This window comes from Typopeltis vanoorti, chromosome 2, assembly GCF_054136105.1.
Source record: "Typopeltis vanoorti isolate ZY-2024b chromosome 2, IOZ_Tvanoo_1.0, whole genome shotgun sequence".
Classification (NCBI taxonomy): Eukaryota; Metazoa; Arthropoda; class Arachnida; order Uropygi; family Thelyphonidae; genus Typopeltis; species Typopeltis vanoorti.
Window position 1 is genome coordinate 89,955,094 of NC_143550.1, and position 24,516 is coordinate 89,979,609.

At 37.3% G+C, this 24,516-nt stretch overlaps 1 protein-coding gene across 2 annotated transcripts in view; it reads right to left on the reverse strand.

Annotated features, from left to right (window-relative positions):
- The window catches only part of LOC150109241 (prestin-like), a 399,320-nt gene that overhangs the window by 132,187 nt on the left and 242,617 nt on the right, over positions 1-24,516 (reverse strand). For both annotated transcript variants that reach the window (XM_090406615.1, XM_090406623.1), the window contains 3 exons: positions 17,470-17,617; positions 12,844-12,957; positions 4,159-4,236 (listed from right to left, as the gene is read on the reverse strand). In XM_090406615.1, the coding sequence (XP_090262741.1) occupies positions 4,159-4,236; positions 12,844-12,957; positions 17,470-17,617 (340 nt within the window). The remainder of the gene's footprint in view (positions 1-4,158; positions 4,237-12,843; positions 12,958-17,469; positions 17,618-24,516) is intronic.

A 24,516-nucleotide genomic window follows, 5' to 3' on the forward strand; every position in this document is an offset into this window, starting at 1 on the left:
GATACTGCACCCCCATACACAACTTGTTGATACCTATCAGATAGCCAGTCTCCAATCCAATGCACTAATCTAATATCCAACCCCATCTGCTCTAGTTTGACTGTCAACTTATCATGAGGCACTCTATCAAAAGCTTTTGCGAAATCCAAGTATATTACTGTGTATCCTTCTCCTCTGTCCAAGGAAGCAGTCACTTTATTGTAATAAGTAAGTAGATTACTAAAACACGACCTCCCTTTAGCAAATCCATGCTGTCCATCAAAGATTATACCATTGTTGTCAACCCAACTCTGGATCCTAGTTCTCACAAGCTTCTCCAACAACTTAACCACAACACCTGACACACAGATAGGCCTATAGTTTGATGCCTGAGTTCGATCACCTCCTTTATGAAGTGGCACAATCTTGCCCTCCTTCCACTCTTTAGGGACTTGACCAAGTGCAAGACTCGTATTAAAAAAATATGTCAAGGCAGGTGTCAACTCTCTGGCACATTCCTTCAGAATACGCGGTGATATATTATCAAGTCCCACAGCCTTATTTACATCTAGTTTACTCAACTCCCCAAACACCTCTTGCTCACTTACAGTCAGTCTCTCCTCCCCATCATCAACTGCTCTTAATCTCTCCATGAAGTCACATTCACAAGATTGAAAGATCTTTATGAACTGCTCATTAAGTATCTCCACCACACATTCTGCAACAGCTGTCTTTATACCATTTCCTCCAATCAATGTCATCCTTCCATAATCATTCTTTCTTTTGCTGGCTACATATCGAAAGAACTCCCTAGGATTCTTTTTAGCTTCATTAGCTAACTGCTGTTCATACCTCTCTTTAGCTACTCTCACCAACCAAGTCACTCTCCTTGCCTGGTCTTTGTAGAACTCATGAAATTGGTTACTTCCACTTCTCTTATGCTGCCTCCACAATGCCCTTTTTCTCTGTATTGCATGCTTAATCTCTTTATTCATCCATCTCACACCTAACTTATTTAACCTTCTCACCCGTGGTATACATTTAGACATTGCATCCACTAAATATTTTTTGAAAATCCCCCAAGCTGCATTGATCTCTTTTCCAGCTAACTCCTCATTCCATGCTACACCTGCAAGCTGTCTCCTGAGCTCTTCATAATCACCCCCCTTGTAGTTCCACATATACCCTTTTTTCACAGGGGTCCTTGCACTGCTGGCAACCACCCAAGTAATCACCTCATGGTCACTTTCGCCAATTGGTGGATGATTTGATACCTCATTGATAATTACATCCTCCGATGAGATGACCAAATCCAAGACCCTTAATCCTCTTGTGCCCTCTGTTACATACTGTCTGAGGTAGTTATCCCTCAAAAACTCAAGAAACTCATTTTCTTTACTTCCAGTTGCTATCTCTTCATTCCAATCTATATTGCCATAATTAAAATCACCCATAATGATCACCCTTTTCTTATTTGCTTGGCTTATTTGACTATACATTTCACTATCACCACCATCCACATTACCAGGTCTATAACAACATCCCACCAAGTATTTGAATCTATTCACCTCTATCTCACACCATACTGCCTCAAAACCACTGGCCCCATTTCCCCCTTGCATCTCTACCTTGTATGGACATAACTCTTTCTCTATCATCAATAGCACTCCCCCTCCCTTTTTACCCCTTCTATCCTCACGAAACACATCATACCTTTCCATCTCTATTCCTGTCAGGATGTCATCCTCATCTAACCATGTCTCACTTATTCCGACAATCTCTGGGTGCACAGACGCAATTAGTGCAACCATTTCATCCGCCTTGTTTCTTATACTTCTAGCATTGGTATACAAACACAACAACTCATTTCTGGATCTACAGCTAGTTCCACTGATACCACTCACTCGATGTGATCTCTCCATGCTGGACTGGGGCCATTTCCTTTTCTGCTTCTTCATTTTAGAACCCTTTGCAATTCCATCTGTTTCCTTTTGATCCCTGATCATCCCATTACTTTCCTGCCTACACATTCTCTCACCTCCTCTTGGAGCATCCACCTTTCTCACGCTGTGTATCCCTGTCCACCCTGAGCCTCCCCGTTTCCCTGTTCCTCTTGCACACCCATTCTCTCATTATCTATACTCATACCACTCACTTCCACATTCATTTCCACTCCTTCAATCTCTCCTGTCTTACTCTCCTGCTCTTCCACATCACTCCCCTCTCGATCTGATTCATTCTCTCTATTCACTTCTCTACCTTCCAGCAGCAGTCTCTCCAAGCGACTCACACCATAACCACTCAAATGCAGTCCATCGCTCCCATACAGCTCACTTCGTCCCTCAAACTCATTCCACACATTAACAAACTGTACTCCCATCTCCTCACACATTTCAGCCAGAATATCATTCATAATCCTTGCTCTCCGCCTCATTTCACCACAATCATACCTAGGCAACACACTGACCACCCTTCCTGTCACACTATTCTCCTTTATCTTTCCAAGCAGTCTCCTGACATTCATTCTGACATGCTCCTTGTTCTCTCAAATCATTCGTACCAATTAATACAATTAACTCTTTTGCTCGTTCCCGCCTCATATTCAATGCCTCAATCACTCTACTCATTTTACCGCCTGGAAAACATACCTTGTGCATTTTATCCTCTAGCACACCTTTAATAATGGAGTCACCATACAATGCCACTCGCTCATCTTTTGTTAACTCTTTCATGCCATCATGATTTATTTTAATATTTTAATTTAATATTTTAATATCCTCTACAGCAGTTATCAATGTACCATTGTCATCTGCTAACATCATTCTGCCAAGGTCATTGTTTCTTTTACTTGCAAATATATCAAAAGCATTAAGATTTTTCTTATCTTGACTGGATAATTGCTGCTCATACTGCACTTTTGCTGTCTTTACCAACTGAGTCACCTTTCTGGCCAGCTCTTTGTACACTTCATACCACTGAGAATTACTAAAATTTATCTGTCCTTCCTCCAAATCCTCGTCTTCTAGATTTTATGCTTTAATCCCTCCATTTATCTATTTTACCCCCACCTTATTTAGCCTTTTCACCTTTGGAATACACTCAGACATTGCTACTACTTAACAGCCTCTTAAAAAGTGCCCAAGCAGCATCTGCCTTCTTTCCATGCTATAGCTCTAAGTTGTCACCTAAATTTCTAAGGTTTTCCCCTACCAGTCTTGCAGCTCCACTTATATACCTTCCTCACAGAGGTTTTCATATGACTAGTGACAATACAGGTGATCCCTCTCGTCAAATGGAGGAAATTTTGGCACCCCCATTTGCAGTTGCATTCTCTGATGATACAACTAGATCTAGGTCACAAGAGGGTTAAGAGTCTTAGAAATTCATTCTCCTTACTCCCTATCTTTTCATTCCAATCAATATTACCATAATTAAAATCACTCATAATGATTACCCTTCTTTTCCTCAGTAAGCCAATTTGCCTCTGCATTCCCTGTCCTATAGCAGCATCCTTATTTGAAAGAAAAATTGTTGCTATCAGATTTTTAATAATGATGCCTTAACCTCTCTACCAGCCATGGTGGATGAAATAGTGAGATCAAATTGCACTTCTTATCCATGTTATTCAATACGTGTTACAGAATCGTATCCAGATTTTGCAGAACGTCTATAGACGTCATGACTGGTTGGGGTGTTAATAATGTAGTACTGTCATAATATCCTATATCCCCCCCTCCCCCCCCACACACAGGGTACATATTAGGAATTTGATGATGAAGATGATATATTTTTTATGTAATCCAGAAAATCTGTTTTAGAGACAAAACATGGAATTTTTTCCAGCTACCTCAAGCCACCAACAAGCAGGGGAGATAGTCTCATATTAGACAATGAATTTCATATCTTACCTAAAGGCATTCACAAATATCAATGTGTGACCATAGCAGGATTTGAATCAGTTACTGGTTAGAGAACAGATATGCTATCCATTGGTTAAGCAGGCCAGTAAAATTATGAAAACTACTATGGTGTTTAAGTCATTACTAATTACTTTAAGTCATTATCAAAAACAGTAATAATCTCTATTTTTTTTTAAATAGTTAATACTGAATACCAAGTTTTAATGAAGGAAAAGATACTAAAAAAGAAAAAAAGAGAGAAATACCTAGCCATATTTACCTCAGGCAAGTCTTTAAATAGTGGTCCTAAAATTAACAGTACTACCAATAATAATGCACAGGAAATCAAGCTTGCAATCTGAAATATGTAAATTTTAATTTAGAATAAAAAAGAGAACACACTATTAATGTTAATTCATGTAAAATTAATATTTAACTTTTATGAAAGTGAAATAAATAATATAAGACAATGCTTCAATTAGTATGTTAAAAATTTAATTATTCTCATAATCATCATAGAACCTCTATGGGGTCAAAAGATTCAGTGCATTAGAATTAACCATGACACCTTAAATATATTTACTATTTGTACTCTATCTTTCTGATAGTGCATTTCATGCATCCATCACTATCCACACAAAACACTGTTCACTCTCTTGTTCACTTCTATAACTTCCAGAAAAGTTGTAAAAAAGGAGTTGTAGTTTCCCCTCCTCCCAGAAAAGTTGTTAAAAAGAGTTCAGTTTTAGTTTCCTCCCTCCACAATCTATATGCTGTGGAGATCATAAGCACTTCTCCTATATACTAAATTCTGCAGATTCAGTTTCCCATCTTTCTTTATTGCTAATATTTTATTATTATTATTATGATTCCGGCCTCCACTGAGTGACAAGACTCATCATGGGAGGGCCATCCTAGAAAACAAAGTCTATCATGCCACTCCTTGAATTCATTGATCATTCATGCTCATACCACTCTATCGGGCAATGCATTCCATGGTTCAACCACAATCCATGCAAAGAAACCACTCCTTACCCTCTTGCTCACAACTTCCTTATGTAACTTCCAGGGATGGTCCCTTGTCCTTGCTCTTTCCCCCTGTTCCATCAAACGAAAGAACTCATCAGTGTCAACCCTGTAATACCAACCTCTCAAGAGTTTAAAAGTCTCAAAAAATCTCCCAAACTCTGCAGTCTGCATTCCCCCAACCTAGCCTTCATAACTAACATTGTACAATGTCATACCACCTTTGTTCACAGTTAATTTATCCCCTTCAAATCCTGAAGACCAAATTTGAACACAATGTCCAAATGTTGTCTCATCAGAGCTTTATACAATGGAATAACAACTATTTTATCTCTGCAGGTCAGCATCCTTGCAGTATTGCAGCAATCCTCTGGGTTACCTTCACCACCTTTGTAATTTGTTCCCAGAATTCAGGTTTCTATCAATCATCACACACACACACACACACACACACACACACACACACACACACACACACACACACACACACACACACACACACACACACACAGATCCCTTGACTCCTCCACCATAGTTCCTTCAACAGAGTTGCAGCCACCCATCAATTGAATCCCATACTTCAAGACTTTGCATTTAGCTACATTAAACTGATATCCCATTCATTTTCCCAGCTGTCCAGTTTATTTAAATCCTCTTGCAGGGACACCACATCTGCACCTATTACTAATAACCTTTCCCAGTTTCACATCATCTGCAAACAACTGAATATCCCCTTGCAATCCATTGACAATGTCATTGATATAAAGGTTAAACAATATAGGTCCCGGTACTGAGCCCTGTGGGACCCTACTTGTAACCTTCTGCTTTTTTGATACTGCTCTCTCTCATGCACAATTCTCTGATACCTACTAGATAACCAATCCAGAATCTATTTCACTAATGTGACATCTAAACCCATGTGCTGCAGCTTAAATATCAGCTTATTATGCGGTACCCTGTCAAATGCCTTTCTAAATTAAAAAAAGAAAATGGCAGAATATGCCTTTTTCCTCATTGACTGCTCTTGTCACTTATAAAAGGCAATCATATTACTAAAACAAGAGTGCTCATTAACAAATCCATGCTGACTCACAGATACCCTCCTCATCTGCTCATGCTGCAAATGATCTCTCACTAATTTCTCCAAAATCTTAAACTACTGATGAAATACAAACTGGTCTATAGTTTGACACTTCCAGTCTGCTACCACCCTTATGTAATAGCATGAACTTACTCTCCTTCCACTTCTTGAACATCTTTCTCATGGCCAGAATTTCAGTGAAAAAGGGAGATGTCAGTTCTTTGGCACATTCTCTCAAAACCCATGGTGAAATTCCATCTAGTGAAATTGCTTTGTTAACAGAGTATTCAGTATTTGAAATACACTCTCCTGTTGTACTTCTAAACTTTGAACCTTCCCTATCCCTCTAGTATTGAAAACAAACTTTTCTATATGGAATCTTTATATGGACTTTTTCAATTGAAGGTGAGTTAACCAATTTCATATGGAGGTAGCAGGGTTTTTTCTCCCAGAAACTCGGGTTTTTCATCCCACATATAGACAAATTGGCCCTTCAGAACACATGCAATTTACAGACAAAAAATACTAGCTGTGGTGATGGTGGTTGTGGGCGGTAGATGGCGTTGGTGTAGATGCTTGGTAGTAAAAGTTTGGTATAGTAGTGGAGATGGGGAGTTGTACAGTGGGTATCCTCCTGTGATGAGTCTTTGGACTCCTTGGAAGTGTCATGAATAATAATAATAAACTCCACTATGTCCTTTGCATCAGTCACCCTATCACCATTTTTATCCAACAATGTCATACTTCCATAACCTCTTTTTGATATTGTTTGTCATCCACTTTACACCAAATCATGTTCTCTTCTTCACTCGTGGTATACAGCTTGTTATTGTTGCTAATAAATATGCCTTCAGAAGTTCCCAAGCACTGATGATATCCTGCTCTTCCAATCTTTCCCTCCATGGACAGCCCCAAGCTGATATCTAAGACTATTATAATTATCTGCCTTATAAATCCACATACATTCCTTTCTCTTTGATACTCCTGCATGTCTATTCATCTTCCAAGTCAAAACCACATGGTCACTCTCTCTCTCTCTCTAACTGGGGGGCAGAGATGCCATCTCAGATATCCCCTCTTTTTCTCCTATCAACCAACTTCTGCAATCTATCCTCATAGGGAACATTCGTATGACCACTCACCATCTTGGTCACTTGCTTCTGAATCCTTTCCACTGCTTCTGAATACTCTATGAAACCCAGGGGACCAGACTTGAGCACAGTAATCCAGATGTGGACAAATCAAGGCCTTATAAAGAGGAATAGCAACTTCCTTATCTCAATTTGTTAATGTGTTCTTCAATAGTGGGTGATTAGGGAAAAGCATATTCTGCCTTTTTTCAAAGCTTCATGATAAGCTGATATTTAAGTTACAGTACATGGGTTTAAATGTCAGATTAGCGAACTAGATTCAGGATTGGCTATCTGATAGGTATCAGACAGTTGTGCATGAGGGAGTGGTATCAAGGAAGCAGAAGGTTACCACTAGGGTCCTAGAGGGCTCTGTAGTGGGAACTGTATTGTTTAACCTTTATATCAATGACATCGTCAATGGATTGCAGGAGGAGGATATTCAGTTGTTTGCATATGATGTGAAGCTGGGAAGGGTTATTAGTAATAGAGCAGATGTGGTAGCCTTGCAAGAGGATTTGAATAAAGTGAACAGCTGTGAAAATAAATGGAGGTATCAGTTTAATGTAGTACAGTAATCCAGGGGACCTTGTCTCCTCCACATCCTCCAGTACACTTCAATGAACTGTACTGGAGGAGACAAGGAATCTTGGAGGGGAGGGGGGGAGTGATGATTGATAGAAACCTGAAATTCAGGAAACATAATGCAAAGGTGGTGAAGGTAATCCAGAAGATTGCTGTAATACTGAGAAGTATGCTGACCAGCAGAGATAAAATAGTTATCGTTCCATTGTATAAAGCCCTGATCAGACCACACCTGGACTGCTCAAATTTGGTCTCCAGGATTTGAAGGGGATAAGTTAACTGTGGAAAGAGTGATATTATCTTTACTGCATAGTAAAGATGATATCAGGATTATGAGGGTAGACTGAGGGAATGTGGACTGCAGAGCTTGGTATATAGAAGAAGGACAGGTGATATGATTGAGACCTTTAAACTGTTGAAAGGTAATTACATGGTTGAGAGGGGGACAACTGTTTCATTTGGTGGAAAAAAGAGAAGGATTGAAGACATAGAGCTATCCCTGAAAGTTACGAAAGGAAGTTGTGAGCAAGAGAGTAAGGAGTGGTTTCTCTGCATGGAAGGTGGTTGAACCGTGGAATGCATTACCTGATAGAGTGGTGAGAGCACGAAAGGTAAATGGATTCAAGGAGTTGTATGACAGACATTGTGTTTTCTAGGTTGGACCTCCCATGATTCAATCTTGTGACTCCATGGCGGCCTGAATCATAATAATAATAATCCCAGTTCCAAGGGTTTTGTTCTTGTTAAATGGGTTGGCAGTGATTTGACTTAAGCATTTAATGGAATCATCTTGTAAACAGATTTCCTGATGCACTGGGGCATAATTTTTTTTTTTTTTTCTAACAGATCAAATTTAGCCTGTTCTGTTAGCAGATTGAGCTATCAAGATGCTATCAAGCAGACAGCATCTTTGCTGTCGAACTAATGGTCTGTGGTCTCATATTCCATTGTGAGCATGGCTAGTTGTGAATGTCATTGGTAGCAGACAAATGTCATTTAATAGCATTAACATCGAATGGCTTTAAAACCTTCCATGTTTATTTTTATTCTCTAGAATGGTGTTTCTATATTATCTAATTAGTCTATCCACAGAACTCATGTACTATAAGTTTACAACATTTACAGGGTGGGATTCACATAAAAAAAATTGAATTTTTAAAATAATTGTATTGTATATAATAGTCCATAAATCATACTATTTTTGTACTTTACCACATGCCAAATTAGCATTTAGCATGATACCACATGCCATATTATATTAGCATGAGATAGGACAGTGAGCCCTTGAGGGCTCACTGTCCTATCTCATGTAATATAATATCTGTTATATTATGTAGAGACTGATCCATACTCTTCTTTCTTCTTCTTCTTCCTTTTCTTCTTTCTCTTTTCTCCCAATGCTATTAGAGTATTGGAGGGCTAAGTGTTAATTTTTCCTATTTATTATTTTTTAATCTCATGCAATGGGAATCTACTTCTTGCTATATTTGCCTTACTTAATAGTCAAGGAGAGTCAAAAGGATAATCATATATCATTGTATGGGGGATTCAATCATTTGAGGTGTGATGATTAATAAAGTACTCAAAACATGCTTTCCTGGTGGAACAATGAAATGAATAACTGATGCTTGGTAGAGAAGGAAAGAGCAGAGATCAGAATTAGTGGTAGCTGTGGGCACAAATGGATTAGTTGGTGAAAAAATGAATGTTGATAAAGAGTTAAGGAGGCTACTGCAGGAGATAAAGGGTAAGAGTGTTGTTGTAAAAGTTGTTAGTGTGTGCCCAGATATGAAAACAGCGAGTTAAAAAGAGCAGAGATTATAAATAGCAAGCTGGCTGAGCTGTGTGAGGCAAAGCTGGTTCAGTTTATGAATCTATAAAATGAATTTGAAGGAAAGCTGAAATGATTTATAGCTGATAGATTGCATTTGATTTGGTTTGGTGTTGGGCATTTAGAAGGGCTATTGTTTGCTGAGAAGGCACAGAATTGAAACATTAATGTAGCTAACAATTGGTTGGTACTTGTGAAGCAGGAAAGAAAAGCTAAATGGGTTGTATGACATGAGGAAAATGGATATAAGGTTAAATGTGGTTGCGGTAGCACAGGTGATGGAAAGCATGAAGGTGATGATGAATCAGGTATGAATGGCAATCAGGATCAGGGAAATGGGATTGAGTCAGTATGCCCAAAGATAATCAGTATAAGTGAAACTTAGTTGTCTGAGGATGATGTGATGTGATGTTGGGAATAGAAATGGAAGGGTATACAATTTCCAGAAGGATAGGAAGATGAAAAGAGGAAAGGGGAAAAGGGGAATGCTGTTAATGATTGCAGAGGAACTATGTCCACAAAGTGTGGGAGTTGATGGTACACGTGCAGATTTTGAATCATTGTGGTGTGAAGTTGAAATTAACAGGCTAGTATATTTAATAGGATGCTGTTATAGGCCAGAGAATGAACAAAATACTGATTGTGAAATGTTTAGGCAAATTATTATTATTATTAGTCTTTTGACTCCAAGAGATAGATTTGGTTGCTAGTCTTTTGACTCCATGGAGTCAAAAGACTAGCAACCAAATCTATCTCTTGACACAATACCTATCATGCATTTCCTTAAACTCATTCGCTGTTAGAATAATCGCCATTATCTTTCACAATTCATTCAACACATTCACTATTCTCCAAGTTAAAAACCTAGTCCACATATCCTTATATCCTTACTAACAACACTCTTAGACAACTTCCTAATAACCTAATAATAAAAAGGTTTACTAATAACCTTTTTTTTTGGGGGGGGGGGCACAAAAAAAATCTCATCACAGCATGAATGATTTGCAAATGCTTATTCGATGCCTGAGGTTACCATGGAAGCTAAATAAGAATGTGGTTAGCAAGGACTAAATTTTTTTGCTTCAAGAGTGATGAATGAGTTGAACAGGCTACTGGAAATGGTTATATGAGTACTGTCAGTACTCCTATAAGGTCTACATCTAGCAAAGAAAAAATAGATACTACATAAGATATTACAAACTGTAAATGGTTATAGGAATACTGTCAGTGAATTAGTTTAATGAAAGGTGTGATAGGTATTTTGTGAATAATGGTTAATATGGCCTTCCACAATGATTCTTCAGACTCCATGTCAATTCCCAATATAATAACAGCATTATTTGTCTTGCAGCAGCCCAAAGTCTTCTAATCAACATAGAACCTTGTATCTCCTTGAATTTATTCAATGAAGAAGTTTTCTTTACTATAAATGGCACCAAATTCTACTTGCTGATCACGTGGCATGAGTAAAACCTAGGACTCACATGCTTAAAGCAAGGATGTGAGGACTAGTCTATTATTAATAGCAACCCATTCCACTTGCTCACTACATGTAATGAGAAAATGACTAGAACTCACATCCTTCAGCACTCTTCCTCAGCTTCCAAGAAAGATCTTTTGTCCTTTCCAAATCTACCATGAATTAATTTGGGTGCTTGGTGGACTAATGGTTAGCCCACAATACCGAAACAAGAAACTTTCAAGTCACTTCAGGCCTCCAGAAAAAAGCAAGGTAGCAATCGACATCTAGCAATGAAAAAATAGATACTACATAAGCTATTCACAAACATCCAAGCCACATCAGGGTTTGTACCCACTGAGCCAACCAGATTGGCAAAAGTACCATGGAAGTAACCAAACAATAATACCTCAGCATCCAACATTGCAATCTACTCTGAACCACTTTCATTCTTCCATACATTCTAATTTTCATCCTTCATCCTTTCTTCTAATACATCTTCTTGCCTGTTTTTTGCTGCTATTTTGATTCTTTTTCTTTGTCCTCCAATATTTTCTTTAATATTCCAACATTATCCTATACTCTTTTCAACTCCTTTCTTGTTCCCATTTCATTCTTGCTTTCCTTTTCTTGCTTTGATCTGTAATTCACTTAATATAACTACACACACACCTCAAATCAGAAGCCACATATATCCAGACTAGCACTTAATAAAATCATTTACAAATAATCCATCCTTGGGGGGAAAAAAAAAAAAAAAAATATATATATATATATATATATGTGAGGAACATCCAGAAAGTAAGTTCCGATGGGCTGTCAGAGAAACAAAAATAGACTTGCAAAACAAATTTTATTGGAAATTAAAGTCGACATCTTTCACTACTTTTCTGCATAATTTCCACCAATGTTCAAACACTTATCATAACAGGGCACCAAGAGTTGTATACCTTCATCATAGGTTGCCACCTGTGATGCAAACCACACGCTGCTTCTTTGACCTCATCGTCGTCGTCTTGAAACCGTCAGCCACTAAAGAAAGATTTCAGATGTTTGAACAGGTGAAGTCACTTGGTGTGAGATCAGAACTATATAGAGGATGATGGAATTTTTCCCAGCCGAAGGTGGTGAGAAGTTGTTGTGTTCTTACCCATCTTTGTACCACTGAATGACTCATTACATGTTCTCCATAAACCTCAATCATTTGCCGAATTTCAGCTGCTTTAATGTTCCTTGCATTCAAGAAACGGATAACTGACCTAATTTCACATGTGGTGGATGATTTGATTTTCTTAGACATTATAAACACACACCAAGAAGCATACATACTGCAAGAATGTCTGAAAATGACACCAACACCTTGCTAAGGAATCAACGCACCATTGCAATTGCAGCGTTGTAGTGAAAATATTTAAAAATGGAACTTGCTTTCTGGACATCCCTCGTGTGTATATAGATATATACATCCATTGGAAGATTTATTCGGTTAGATAACATATTCTATAGTATTGAATGACTTACTCAATACTATAGAATATATATATATATATATATATATATATATATATATATATATATATATATAAAGAGAGGGGAGAGGGAGAGAGAGAGAGAGAGAGAGAGAGAGAGAAACAAAGAAAAAGAAGCATCCGTCATTTTGTAAATATCATATGCAAACATGTAAAACTTAACAAATTTGAGCTTCTTTTATATTAATTGTTCATGAAAAAGTTTTTCTAAGTTGTTCAATCACTCCTTTTTTATCTTTGGACATTTTAAAGCATTTTTAAGTTATAAAATACTTGAAAATAAATATAAAATCTACATATGGAAATTTCTAGTAGAAAGCTTACTTGTGATTTGGCTCCTGTGCTTTCTTGAATGGCACTTCTTGAAAGGGATGCACAACTTGGAATACATGAGAAAAATGATGATACAAGATTTCCAAGTCCATATGCAAAAAGTTCCTGAAATAAAATGAACATATAATGAAAAAGTATAGGTGATTATCTAACAAATTAATACCTCGAGACATAATGAAATGGTTAGATGTTGGTGATTATTCATTGCAGTGAAGTGCTTTGTGATGATATAAATAACACAAGAGGAAAAAAATAAATGTGTTATTTATTAAGTTCTAATATTTCACCAAATTGCAAATCAGCATCTTGAGAGCAGTTCTGTAACTGAAAAGGTAATGTTGCACATTTTAGTACCATCGACAAATGTTTCACTGTAATTCATGTATGAAACTTTGCTGTAGTCTGATAGCTGATTGATGCGTAGATTTGGTTTACGGCAAATGTGATTCTTCGCATCGTCAGGAAGGAGTGATAAAAGGAAGCTGTGAGCAAGAGGGTGAGGAGTAGTTTCTTTGCATGGAGGGTGGTTCAACCATGGAATGCACTGCCTGATAGAGTGATGAGAGCACGAATGGTTAATGAGTTCATGGAGTGGTATGATAGACTTTGTGTTTACTAGGAAAGACCTTCCTCAATGAGTCTTTTGATTCCATGGAAGCCTGGATAATAATAATAATAATAATAACAACAATATACTTGTCACAGAGCACATCATAATAAGACATTAGTTCACTGTATTTCAGCACAGTGTTAATTATTTCTGCAACTACCCAGCTGAGTGCTCTTTGCTCTGCAACAAATACATGTTTATGCTCTGACGAATGCTGTTTGAAATCTAGTTACATATTAACAACTTAATAAATAACACATTTATTTCATTCCTGTATTGTTGTTTATATCATGAGGCACTACAATGAAACTGACGATCATCCAGTATCCTTTGTCAGCCATCAAGAAGTAATATTTAGTTTCCCAATACACATACTGGTGTCTTTGTGTGTGTGTGTGTGTGTGTGTGTGTGTGTGTGTGTGTGTGTGTGTGTGTGTGTGTGTGTGTGTGTGTGTGTGTGTGTGAGAGAGAGAGAGAGAGAGAGAGAGAGAGAGAGAGAGAGAGAGAGAGAGAGAGAGAGAGAGAGTAGTATTTTTTCTAGTTCTGTTAGATAAATGCTTCTCACAAATTAATGTCCTGTTCTTATTATATCTTGTACTCAAACAAACATTGCACAGTCCTGCCGCTGTCACTCATCTCTGGACCCTCCCCATCATTTCCTTATCATTAAGATACTCAGGTGCTCTGTGCAAAGGAGTTTAGCTATGTCCTGATCATTATCCTATACAATGGCAATGACACCACTTTATCTGTACTAGTGAACAACCTTTGTATGACAGCAATAATTTTCTGATTAATTGCACATTTTTACAATGTATTCCTGAATCTGTCATCATCTCCAGATCCCTTACCTTCTCCATCTCTTGGAACAGTAACCTGCCAATACAATATATCTCATTCCATTTGCTCTGGCCAAAGTGACTTTACTCTTAACAACATTGAACAGACATCCCCATTCATCCATCATATAGATTTAGAACAGTGACAAATGTGGGGGGGGATATATTTTTACTTTCTTTCTTTTTGCACATAATATTTGCATTTATGAGTGCCATAATTTAAAAAACAAGCCTATGAATAGATGGAATGAGAATTGTTTGTGAAATATAAAGCACTGACAACCACTATACTGCAGGTGCAAGAAAATGAAATAGTTTTATTTTATCACTGAATAAGGTACAGAGACATTTGTAGTCTGTATAATATATTTGTCAATAAACAATGCATTTAGGGACAACTGGGATAAAAATGGAACGACCTAATGAAACATGTCTCCTTCCACAGAAACTATATTGCACAGACTCGAGCAAAACCGTTTGTTGCACCGCCAAACACAGCATCTAACTAAAAAACAATTTCATGTAATTTCCAATTACATGAAATAAAGCGTTTGTTCGATTATATTTGAAATTTTTGATGTCATTAAGACAGATCGCAAATGCCAACATCAAATAAAATTCTGCTGAAAGAGTTGCAACAAACATGCCATATAAACTTTGTGTCAGTAAGGCCATCCACCAGTGGAACACAAGAAAGCAACAAACTTCTACCAAAAGGGTTGCAACTAACAAGCTGTGAAAACTTTGTATCAGATCGACCTGCCCACACAACGTGGAAGCAGCACACAAACAGTAATGGGAAGTTCCGTTGGTACGATAAATATGCAAAGCACTTAACTTGAACATGTTAAGCAAAACTTCATAGTTTATAGTAAAATGTCAGTTATTCTGGTTAATATTAAACTGAAGTTTTACTATAACACAGTAGTTGTTTCCATAATTTTAATAATGAATCTCTGATTATCCTGCCAATTTTTGCATCATCAGCAAACAACTGAAGATCTTCTGTCAGCCCCTTTCCAATATCATTAATGTATAAATTAAACAACAATGGTCCAAGGACTGATTCCTGGGGTACACCATTGGTCACCTTAAATCTGACAGATTTACATCCTCCATATACCACTTTCTGATACCTGCCTGGCAACCACCCACTTATCCAAGTCAATAATTTATATTCCAATCCCATATTGTCTAGTTTATGCAGCAGCTGTTCATGTGGTATCCCATCAAATATCTTAGCAAAGTTCAACAGTATCATACTATATCTATCCCTTTATCCAATTCAGCCATAATGTTATTATAAAATATAAGCAAATTGCTCAGATGTGACCTCCCTTTAGTGAACCTATGATGTTTCTTACAAAGTATATTTTGATTTTCTACCCATTTCTGTATGCAAGTTCTTACTAACTTCTCTGAAAGCTTTACAATTACTCCAAAGATACTGATGGGTCAACAGTTAGATGCATCAGTCTTTGCATCACCCTTGTGCAATGGGATTATCATTCACTGTTCAATTACTGTGGGATCATTTCTGAGCTAAGACTCAAATTATACAAACATGTCAAGGGCCTAGACAGTTCAGCTGAACATTCCTTTAGCACTTGCTGATATCTCATCTGTCTCAACTGATGAATTTTTAATCCAGGTTAATGAACAGGGTTAGAACCTCTTTCTCATGCACCTCTATCTCTTCAAATGAAGATTCAATGTAAGAGTAGGACTGTAACACCATGTTACATGCACCAGACTGATGGATCTTGGTGAAATGAGCACTCATTATTTGAACTATCTCATTTGCTTCTGATACTAGGTACTGTCTGCATTCAGTAAAGTTAATTTCATATGATTTGTAATGGTTAGCAAAATGTACAATTAAATGTCTTAATTTTAAACACGTTTCATGGCATAAAACATACAGCTTCATAGTATCAAGTACTCAGTTGGACCATGGATTGGTAAAATAATTATGATGTTGGAATGATGAGAATCAAAAGGAGAAACTAACAGCAAAGCATCAAGCCAAAAGCAGAGTTTACATGATAAAGCCCATGATCAAAGACATACTAATCCCTAATCAGAAGTAAACGGATAGTAACCCTACTGTTGGTTAAATTCCATTCATCCATTTACTCATCTGTCCAAGGACAGGTTGAGTCCCCTCCTAATGAGGGGGTTTACTGGAGTATTAATGCAGCCAGCTCGCCATTCCTCTGCTGCATCCCATAAGCGCAGCAGAGGAGTGGCTGGTTTGCATGTGTAAACACAGGTTTCATGGGGCTGGTTTGCCTGCTTGCGGGATAAAAAACCCCAGATAAACTAGGGGAAAAACCCTGCTGCCCACGCCCAAGACTGGCTAACTTGGCTATGGCTGAGGAAGATCCTTAAGCTCCTCACATCGTCAACGGGAATCGAACCTAGGACATTCCTTCCCCAAGCATATGGTTGCACACAAAGCCACTAGGCTAACTGTGCGAATGTTGGTTAAATTATTAAACCGGTATAGGAACCTATTCTCATAATGGTAGTATTATAATTTACACTGCTATAACAACCAAGAGTGAATGCAACTTTCTGACCTATGTAAGATCATAGCAGTCCTATGATTGCTATAGTATTGAAAAGATGATTCTTTAAGGTTGATAAGAAAACCAATTGTTTATAACAGCTGTCAGGCTAGTGAAACCCTAATAAAAGCATTAATAAAAGGTGAACATATGGGCTCTTGTGCAGAGTCTGTGTCTTTGAATTAGTTCCATACCAAGGCAACTCCAACTCCAAAGGCTGTATTCTCATAAGCTTTCAAATTAGTTCTGAAATATTTTAAGTTTCAGAGTCAACTATTTGGCTATGAAATAATGATTGATTTATAATATCATCTATTTCTATAATCTGTTTTAAGAATATACATGATTTGTTTGAGAGGGCTTATTCAGTAGCACAGGCAAAGGTTTCATTCATTGCCATACCAAAGCAATGAAAGCGAATGCTTTGTCATGCTAGTAAATAAAAATCTGCTTAAAATTAGCAAAAGCTTCCATTCTTAGCTTTCTCTCATATCCTAAATGAATAAATAATTTCAATGAAAACAGTATATAGTATAATTAATTGTAAAGTGCTACATTAATTCAATAGGAACAATAATAAGCACAATAAATAATTTACCTGATTCATATCCACCGTATACTTGTGCTTTTTAGCATAAATAATAACCATTGAGATTGAAGTGGTTGCAACAACTATTGATAAAACAAGACTGGCTGTAAGTACTTTAGGCAGTAATTCCAATGGTGGTATAATAGGTTTTACAAACCTGTTGGAAAATTTGAAGACTATGTATAACATTATAATATTATCATTTACTGCATTTATTAAATCAGTCAATACATGAAATAATATTTAAAATGACTGCTTTCTGTGTTCTGTTCAAAGAGCTTAAATTTATTACAGTTATTTATTATTATTATGATCAAATATCCATCGAGTCAAAAGATGTGTCAAGGAAATTCCTCACCGTCATGAATCAAATTGTGCTTTAAATTATTTCTTATTTTCATATTCACCATACTTTCAGGTAATGCATTCCACTCATCAAAGTATTCATACAAAGAACTTTCTCTTTACTCTCCTTATACAGCATCCAGTAATGAACTCTTCACACATTCTAATTTCAATCTATGAAACATCTCTTCAGTGTTAATCTGATAGCAACCCCTTATTAACTTACATGTATCAGTCATATCACTTTTCCTATCCATGAGGCTTTGCAAACAGCATTCCCTTATTATTACACATGCATATCCATAAAGTCCAAAGATTCATCATAAGAAGCATATACTAATTAAAATGACTATCATACCTCTCCTTAAACTACTTTATTGACACGAGTGTCACAGCTGCCTGTAAAACCCATTCCACTTATTCACCCCTCTCCATGAAAAGAATCTAATCCTCATGCCCTTGCTAATCCTACCCCTGATCATTCCTCTCTACCATTTTTTGACTGTACTAAAAAAGTTATTTAGAAACTGTTTTATAAAAATCCTTTTAGCATTTTAGCAACAATTTTTTTTTTCATATCCCCTCTTTTCTGCCTATTTGCCAAACTTTAGTTTGGCAAACAATCCTCAGACCTTTAGTTTATCCTCATAGGGAGTGCTTCACAGAATATTGTTGGAAGTTTTTCCACTTAGTTATACTATAAATTAAAGATGCCAAGACATTATATTCTTGGTTTCATCCTTTATCCAAGTGTAACAAGCCTTTTGCTTCTATATATGATTTGCCCAGTACTGAAAATAGTTCAGGCACAAACTTTGTTTGCTGATACTTGGATAAATCATTAAACCAAGAATATAATTTCTTAGTATCTTTAATTTATAGTTTCACAGAATAGTTACAATTTTGGTCACTCAACTCTGAATCCTCTCCACCACTTCCACATCCCCCAAGAAATCCAAGTTACCAAATCTGTGCACAATAGTCCACAAGTAGAAGTAACATAAAAAAAAGAATAATAATAATCAGATCCATATACAGAGAGAGATAACAAACTCCTCATGTCTTCTTGTCATTGTGTTTCTTAACAGCCAAATAATCCTTTGACCTATTTTGTCCATTTTTAATGAACCTGCATCATGATATTCATAATAATGCATTACAGAATACACAACACCAAGAGAGGTAAAAATACATTTATTAAACTCGCTTAATATTTTGCTGGTTTTCTTCACAGCATTATCAGAGCACAATTATAACTGTGACAAGCACAGAGCACTAAACTAAGTAACTGTGTGAAAATTGTAAATTGTAACTGACAACAACAAACAAAACAGAATCCTTACATGGCATCCTCTGTGGGTCGGATAACAATAAAAGTTAATTTATAAAGTCAAGCTATCAGGTTTTAAAATGACAGTCTCCCAGATCTTTGGTAAATTAATGCAACCAATATTTGTTGAGGTTGGGAGAGTGTTTCATACCTGATGGTAATTGTAAACATAGTCTCTCAGACCTATAATCTGAATCATAATAACTGAGAGTGAAACCTATTAGACACAGAATGTAACTTTAATGAAAATTCAGCAAACAAATACTTCATAACAAATACAATATTAAACAGAAATTGCATGCGAAAAACAGACTATGGAAAAGATATAAGGAGACAGGTGAAGAGCAGATGCATGAAGAATATAAGACACAGGCCAGAAGAGTAACTAGTATGGCAAGGAAGACGAAAGTGGAATATGAGAGGAGATTGGCCTTAAGATTCAAAGAAAATCCTAGGGAATATTTTAGATATGTGGCCAGTAGTAAGAGAAATGACTATGGAAGAATGATATTGTGGGATAAATATGGGAATAGAGTGACTGATGCAGAGGACATAGTGGAATTGTTCAATGAACGCTTTATTGGAGTATTTCATCCTGGAGGAGTCAGTTTTAATGCTAGAGGGATTGGGCAGGTTCGAGGTTTAAAGGTACAGGAGGAGAGCATATTTCAAATACTGAGTACTCTGGATGTCAGTAAAGCTGTGGGACTGGATGGTATTTCACCACGAGATTTGAGAGAATGTGCTAGGGAACTGACAGTGCCTTTGACCTGGCTTTTCAATGAAAGTCTGGCTGCAGAAAAGGTGCCCATGGAATGGAAGGAAGGTAAGATAGTGCCATTGCATAAGGGCAGTAGCAGACTGGAAGTGTCTAATTATAGGCCAGTTTGTGTGTCATCAGTAGTTAGTAAGATCTTGGAGAAAGTAGTGAAGGACCGTATACAGCATTGGGCAGATGAGGGTAATGTTATCTGTGAGAGTCAACGACAATGAAATTCACAAATCAACATGGATTTGTGAAGGGGTGCTCTTGTTTTAGCAAAATGCTAGTCTTTTATGATAAAGTTACAAGAGCATTAGATGAGAGAAAGGCATATACTGCCATTTTCTAAGACTTAGCGAAGGCATTTGACAGGGTGCCACATGATAGGCTGATATTTAAGTTGCAGCACATGGGTCTGGATGTCAGATTGGTCAACTAGATTCAGGATTGGCTGTCCGATAGGTATCAGAGAGTTGTGTATGGTGGGGCAGTTTCAAGGAAGCAGAGGGTTACAAGTGGGACCTATATTGTTTGATCTTTATATCAATGACATTGTCAGTGGATTGCAAGGGGATATTCAGTTATTTGCGAATGATGCGAAGCTGGGAAGGATTATTAGTAATAGTGCATTTGCGGCAGCCCTGCAAGAGGATTTGAATAAGTTAGATAAATGGGCAAATGAATGGGGGGTGTCAGTTTAATGCAGTAAAATGTAAAGTCTTGAGGTTTGGGAAACATCGATGGGATGCTGCATACTCTATGGGAGGAGTTATACTGGAGGAAGTAGGGGGGACAAGAGATCTGGGGTTGATGATTGATAGAAACCTGAAATTTAGGGACATATTCCAAAGGTGGTGAAGGTAACACAGAGGATTGCTGCAATAATGAGAAGGACACTGACCTGAAGAGATAAAACAGTTATCATTCCATTGTATAAGACCCTGAATAGACCACACTTGGACTATTGTTCTCAGATTTGGTCCCCAAGATTTGAAGGGGATAAATTAACTGTGGAAAGGGTACAAAGGTGGATAACAAAGATGGTTTCAGGACTGTCACTGATAGTTATGATGATCGGCTGAGTGAATGTGGACTGCAGAGTTTGGTGGATAGAAGAAATAGAGGTGATATGATTGAGACTTTTAAACTGTTGAGAGGTGGTTACAGGGTTGACACTGGGGAGTTCTTTTGCTTGGTTGAATAGCGGGAATTAGTGATGACAAGAGGCCATCCCTGGAAGTTACGAAAGGAAACTGTGAGCAAGAGGGCGAGGAGTGGTTTCAATGCATGGAGGGTGGCTGAACCATGGAATGCATTGCCTGATGGAGTGGTGAGAGTGAGAACGGTCAATGAGTTTAAGGAGCAGTATGGTAGACTTTGTGTTTCTTGGGGGGGGGGGAACTCCCCTCGATGAGTCTTGATAGACTTTATGTTTCTTAGAAAGGACCTCCCACGATGAGTCTTTTGACTCCATGGAGGCCTGCATAATAATAATAACAAACTAGTAGTGCATTATCAGTATGAAACCAAAACAAACAATTCAAAGAGAGACAGAACATAGGACACATACAATAATTGGTTAACTTATAACAGCAATTACTGTGCACCAGAAGGATCCCTTCAAATAGATAATAAATCATATCATATAATATATAATTTTTGTACAATCATTTTTTATTTTGACTCCATGGAGGACTGCATATATTTTATTAAATATACGGTACAAAGTGCCTTAGACGATAGAAATATAAGATCTGATAATGTTGGAGTCTTGACAAGTAACAGACTGATTTGGAGGAAAATTGTAGATAGGAAGTTAGTAATGATGTAATTATTTCATGTAGTACTGTCATATCCTGTACACCCCTTGAGGGTACATGGCAGGAATTTGATAATGATGAATGTGATGATGATATAATAAATATCATATGATATTTACATAGGATAAGAATCTCCCAAACTTTAGCAAATAAGAAGTAATCGTTCCAATTTAAATTAGGATGATGTAACAGCATCTCTGAATGTTCTTTGAAAAGGTGTTCATATTTAAAACTGCTGCTGTGGAAAAGGCCAGTATCACTACAAAGGATATTGAGTTTGATCTCAGTACTGTGTTGTGCAAGATCCAACTTTTGAGGTTTAAGGCATTGAATGTAGTACTGATTCCATTCTTTTACAGTTATTTTAAGGTGATCAGCCATCATTATGGTAAAATTATGAAGCCAACCACCATGTTAGAGTAATACTTTTAATTTAATATATGCCAAAATAGGATGGTCACTAGGTGGGAAAAGAGAGCTGTGTTCATTGAGATCACTGTGAAAAGATAAGTTTAAATTTAAAACTGAGCGGAGCATTAGCGATAATTAGTGTTTTAAATATTGCTATGATAGTTGTGATTAGTAGGTGGTGTTTAGTGTAGTTATAATTCTATATTTATTTAATTTTTTTGTGTTTTGTGTGTGCAGGCTTGAGCGTGAGTAAAAAGTTTCAAAACTGGTGAGATGCCGTGAATGCAGTATGTATGCTCGGGGAGAAATTGAAGATATTTATGTGGAGAGGTAAAATAAGAGAGATGAGAGAGTTCAGGTGTGTAAGAAGTGCAACATACATATGGATTAAGAGATATCATTGAATGTAAGTTGCAGTGGACAAAAGATCATGGATTTAGTTGTGGGAGTAAGTGGAGTTGGCAGTATGGCTGAGTGCTTGAGTGGTAATGGTAAGACAGTGGGCAAAAGTTCCGATGAATTAGTGGTGTTGATTGGTAAGACAGCATTGCATAGATGGGCACAAGTTAGTGGCAGAAAGCCGTAAGACAGTGGATGTGAAAGGCAGTGAAAATGCAATTTGCATAAATGGCACTGAAAAACTAAACTGAAGATATGAAAGTGGAGTTGGTAAAGATGAGGCAAGAAATTAAATTGGAGGAATGAACTGAAGGGAATTACAGATTTGCATGGATATATAAGGAAGAATGGGATTAAGGATTTGAAAGAAATATCAAATGATTCGAGAGTGGCAATCTAATGAGATTCAATGATAAGAAGTGTGGTGATTGAAAAGGTGCACAAGTTCCGTTTTCTTGGAGGTAGAATAAACAGGGTGATTGAAGAATTGGGCCAGCCTGGTTGGCCAAGTGGTTAGCATATCCGCTCTCCAGGTAGGCTCGAATCCCACCATGGGCATGGATGTTTGTGATTGTCTGTGAAAATACTAGTAGTGGTGGTAGTGGGCAGTAGATGGTGCTGGTGTAGATGATGATGGTAGTTGTGGTTTGTTGTATAGTTGTAATGATAATAATAACAATAGTAATAAGTGGAGTATGCAAACAAAAGAGTTGGTAGTAGTTGGCATGAATGATTTGACTGGTAACAAGAAGAATGTAAGGAAGGATGTCATGAGGCTGTTTAGGAGAGTGAAAGATAAGAGTGTGGTAGGTAAAATAGTCAGCATGATAACGAGTCAAGAAGCTGAGTGAAGATTATGAATGGTATGCTAGCAGAGTTGTGTGAGAAGAAAGGAGTTCATTTTGTGAATATGTGGGATGAGTTTGAGGGGCAGAGAGCTGTATAAAAGAGATGGGTAACATTTGAATGGATTTGGTGTGAGTCAGTTGGAGAAACTGTTGCTACAAAAGAAAATAATGAATGAAACAAATATAAGACCTAAGGAAGCAAGAGGAGTTTTGGAAGTGCAGGAGAGTAAGGTAAACAAGTTCTTTTACCTTACTCTCAGAGAAATAGAGGAGGTAAGGGTGAACGGGGGGGGGGGACTACATGAAAAGTGTTGATGATAGTTTCAGGAGTAGATGTGTGAGTGCACAAGAAAGGATTAGTACAGTCAAAGATGTAGGGGTGACATTTAGTTCTGGGGAAGGGGTAGTGATGATAGACAGGAATGGACAGGGGAGGGTGTAGATGAGTCATGTCCGAGAAGTGGGATTGGTGGGACTTGTTATAGAAACAGAAATGAGCTAGTGTGTATGTTTGCAAATACTAGAAGCATTCAAAACAAGGGGAATGAAATTGTAGAATCAATTGAGTTCATTCGCCCCAAAATTGTAGGGATAACCGAGACATGGTTGAATGAGGATGACATTCTGACAAGTAAGAGATATGTAGTCTTTTGCAAAGACAGAAAAAGCAAAAAGGGAGGAGGAGGAGTGTTATTTATGATGGCAGAGAAGTTGTGCCATCCAGGGTTGAGATGCAAAGAGCAAATACTACATTAGTTTTGAAGTAGTATGGTGTAAAGTGGAGGTGAATAGGATAAATTATTTAATAGGGTATTGATATAAATCTGGTAATGTGGAAGGAAGTGTGAAGGAAATATTTAGACAAATTAGTCTGGCTAATAAGAAAAAGGGTATCATTTTGGGCGATTTCAATTATGGTAATATAGACTGGAATGATAAGACGACATTGAAAACCAAAGAGAATGAATTTATTGAGATTTTAAGGAGTAACTACCTTGAGCAGTATGCAACAGACACAACATGTGGATCGAGGGTCTCAGATTTGATTATCTCATCAGAGGATATTGTTGTAAAGGAAGTGCCACATCTTCCCCCCCAGTTGGTGAAAGTGACCATGAAGTGATCACTTGGGCGGTGGCT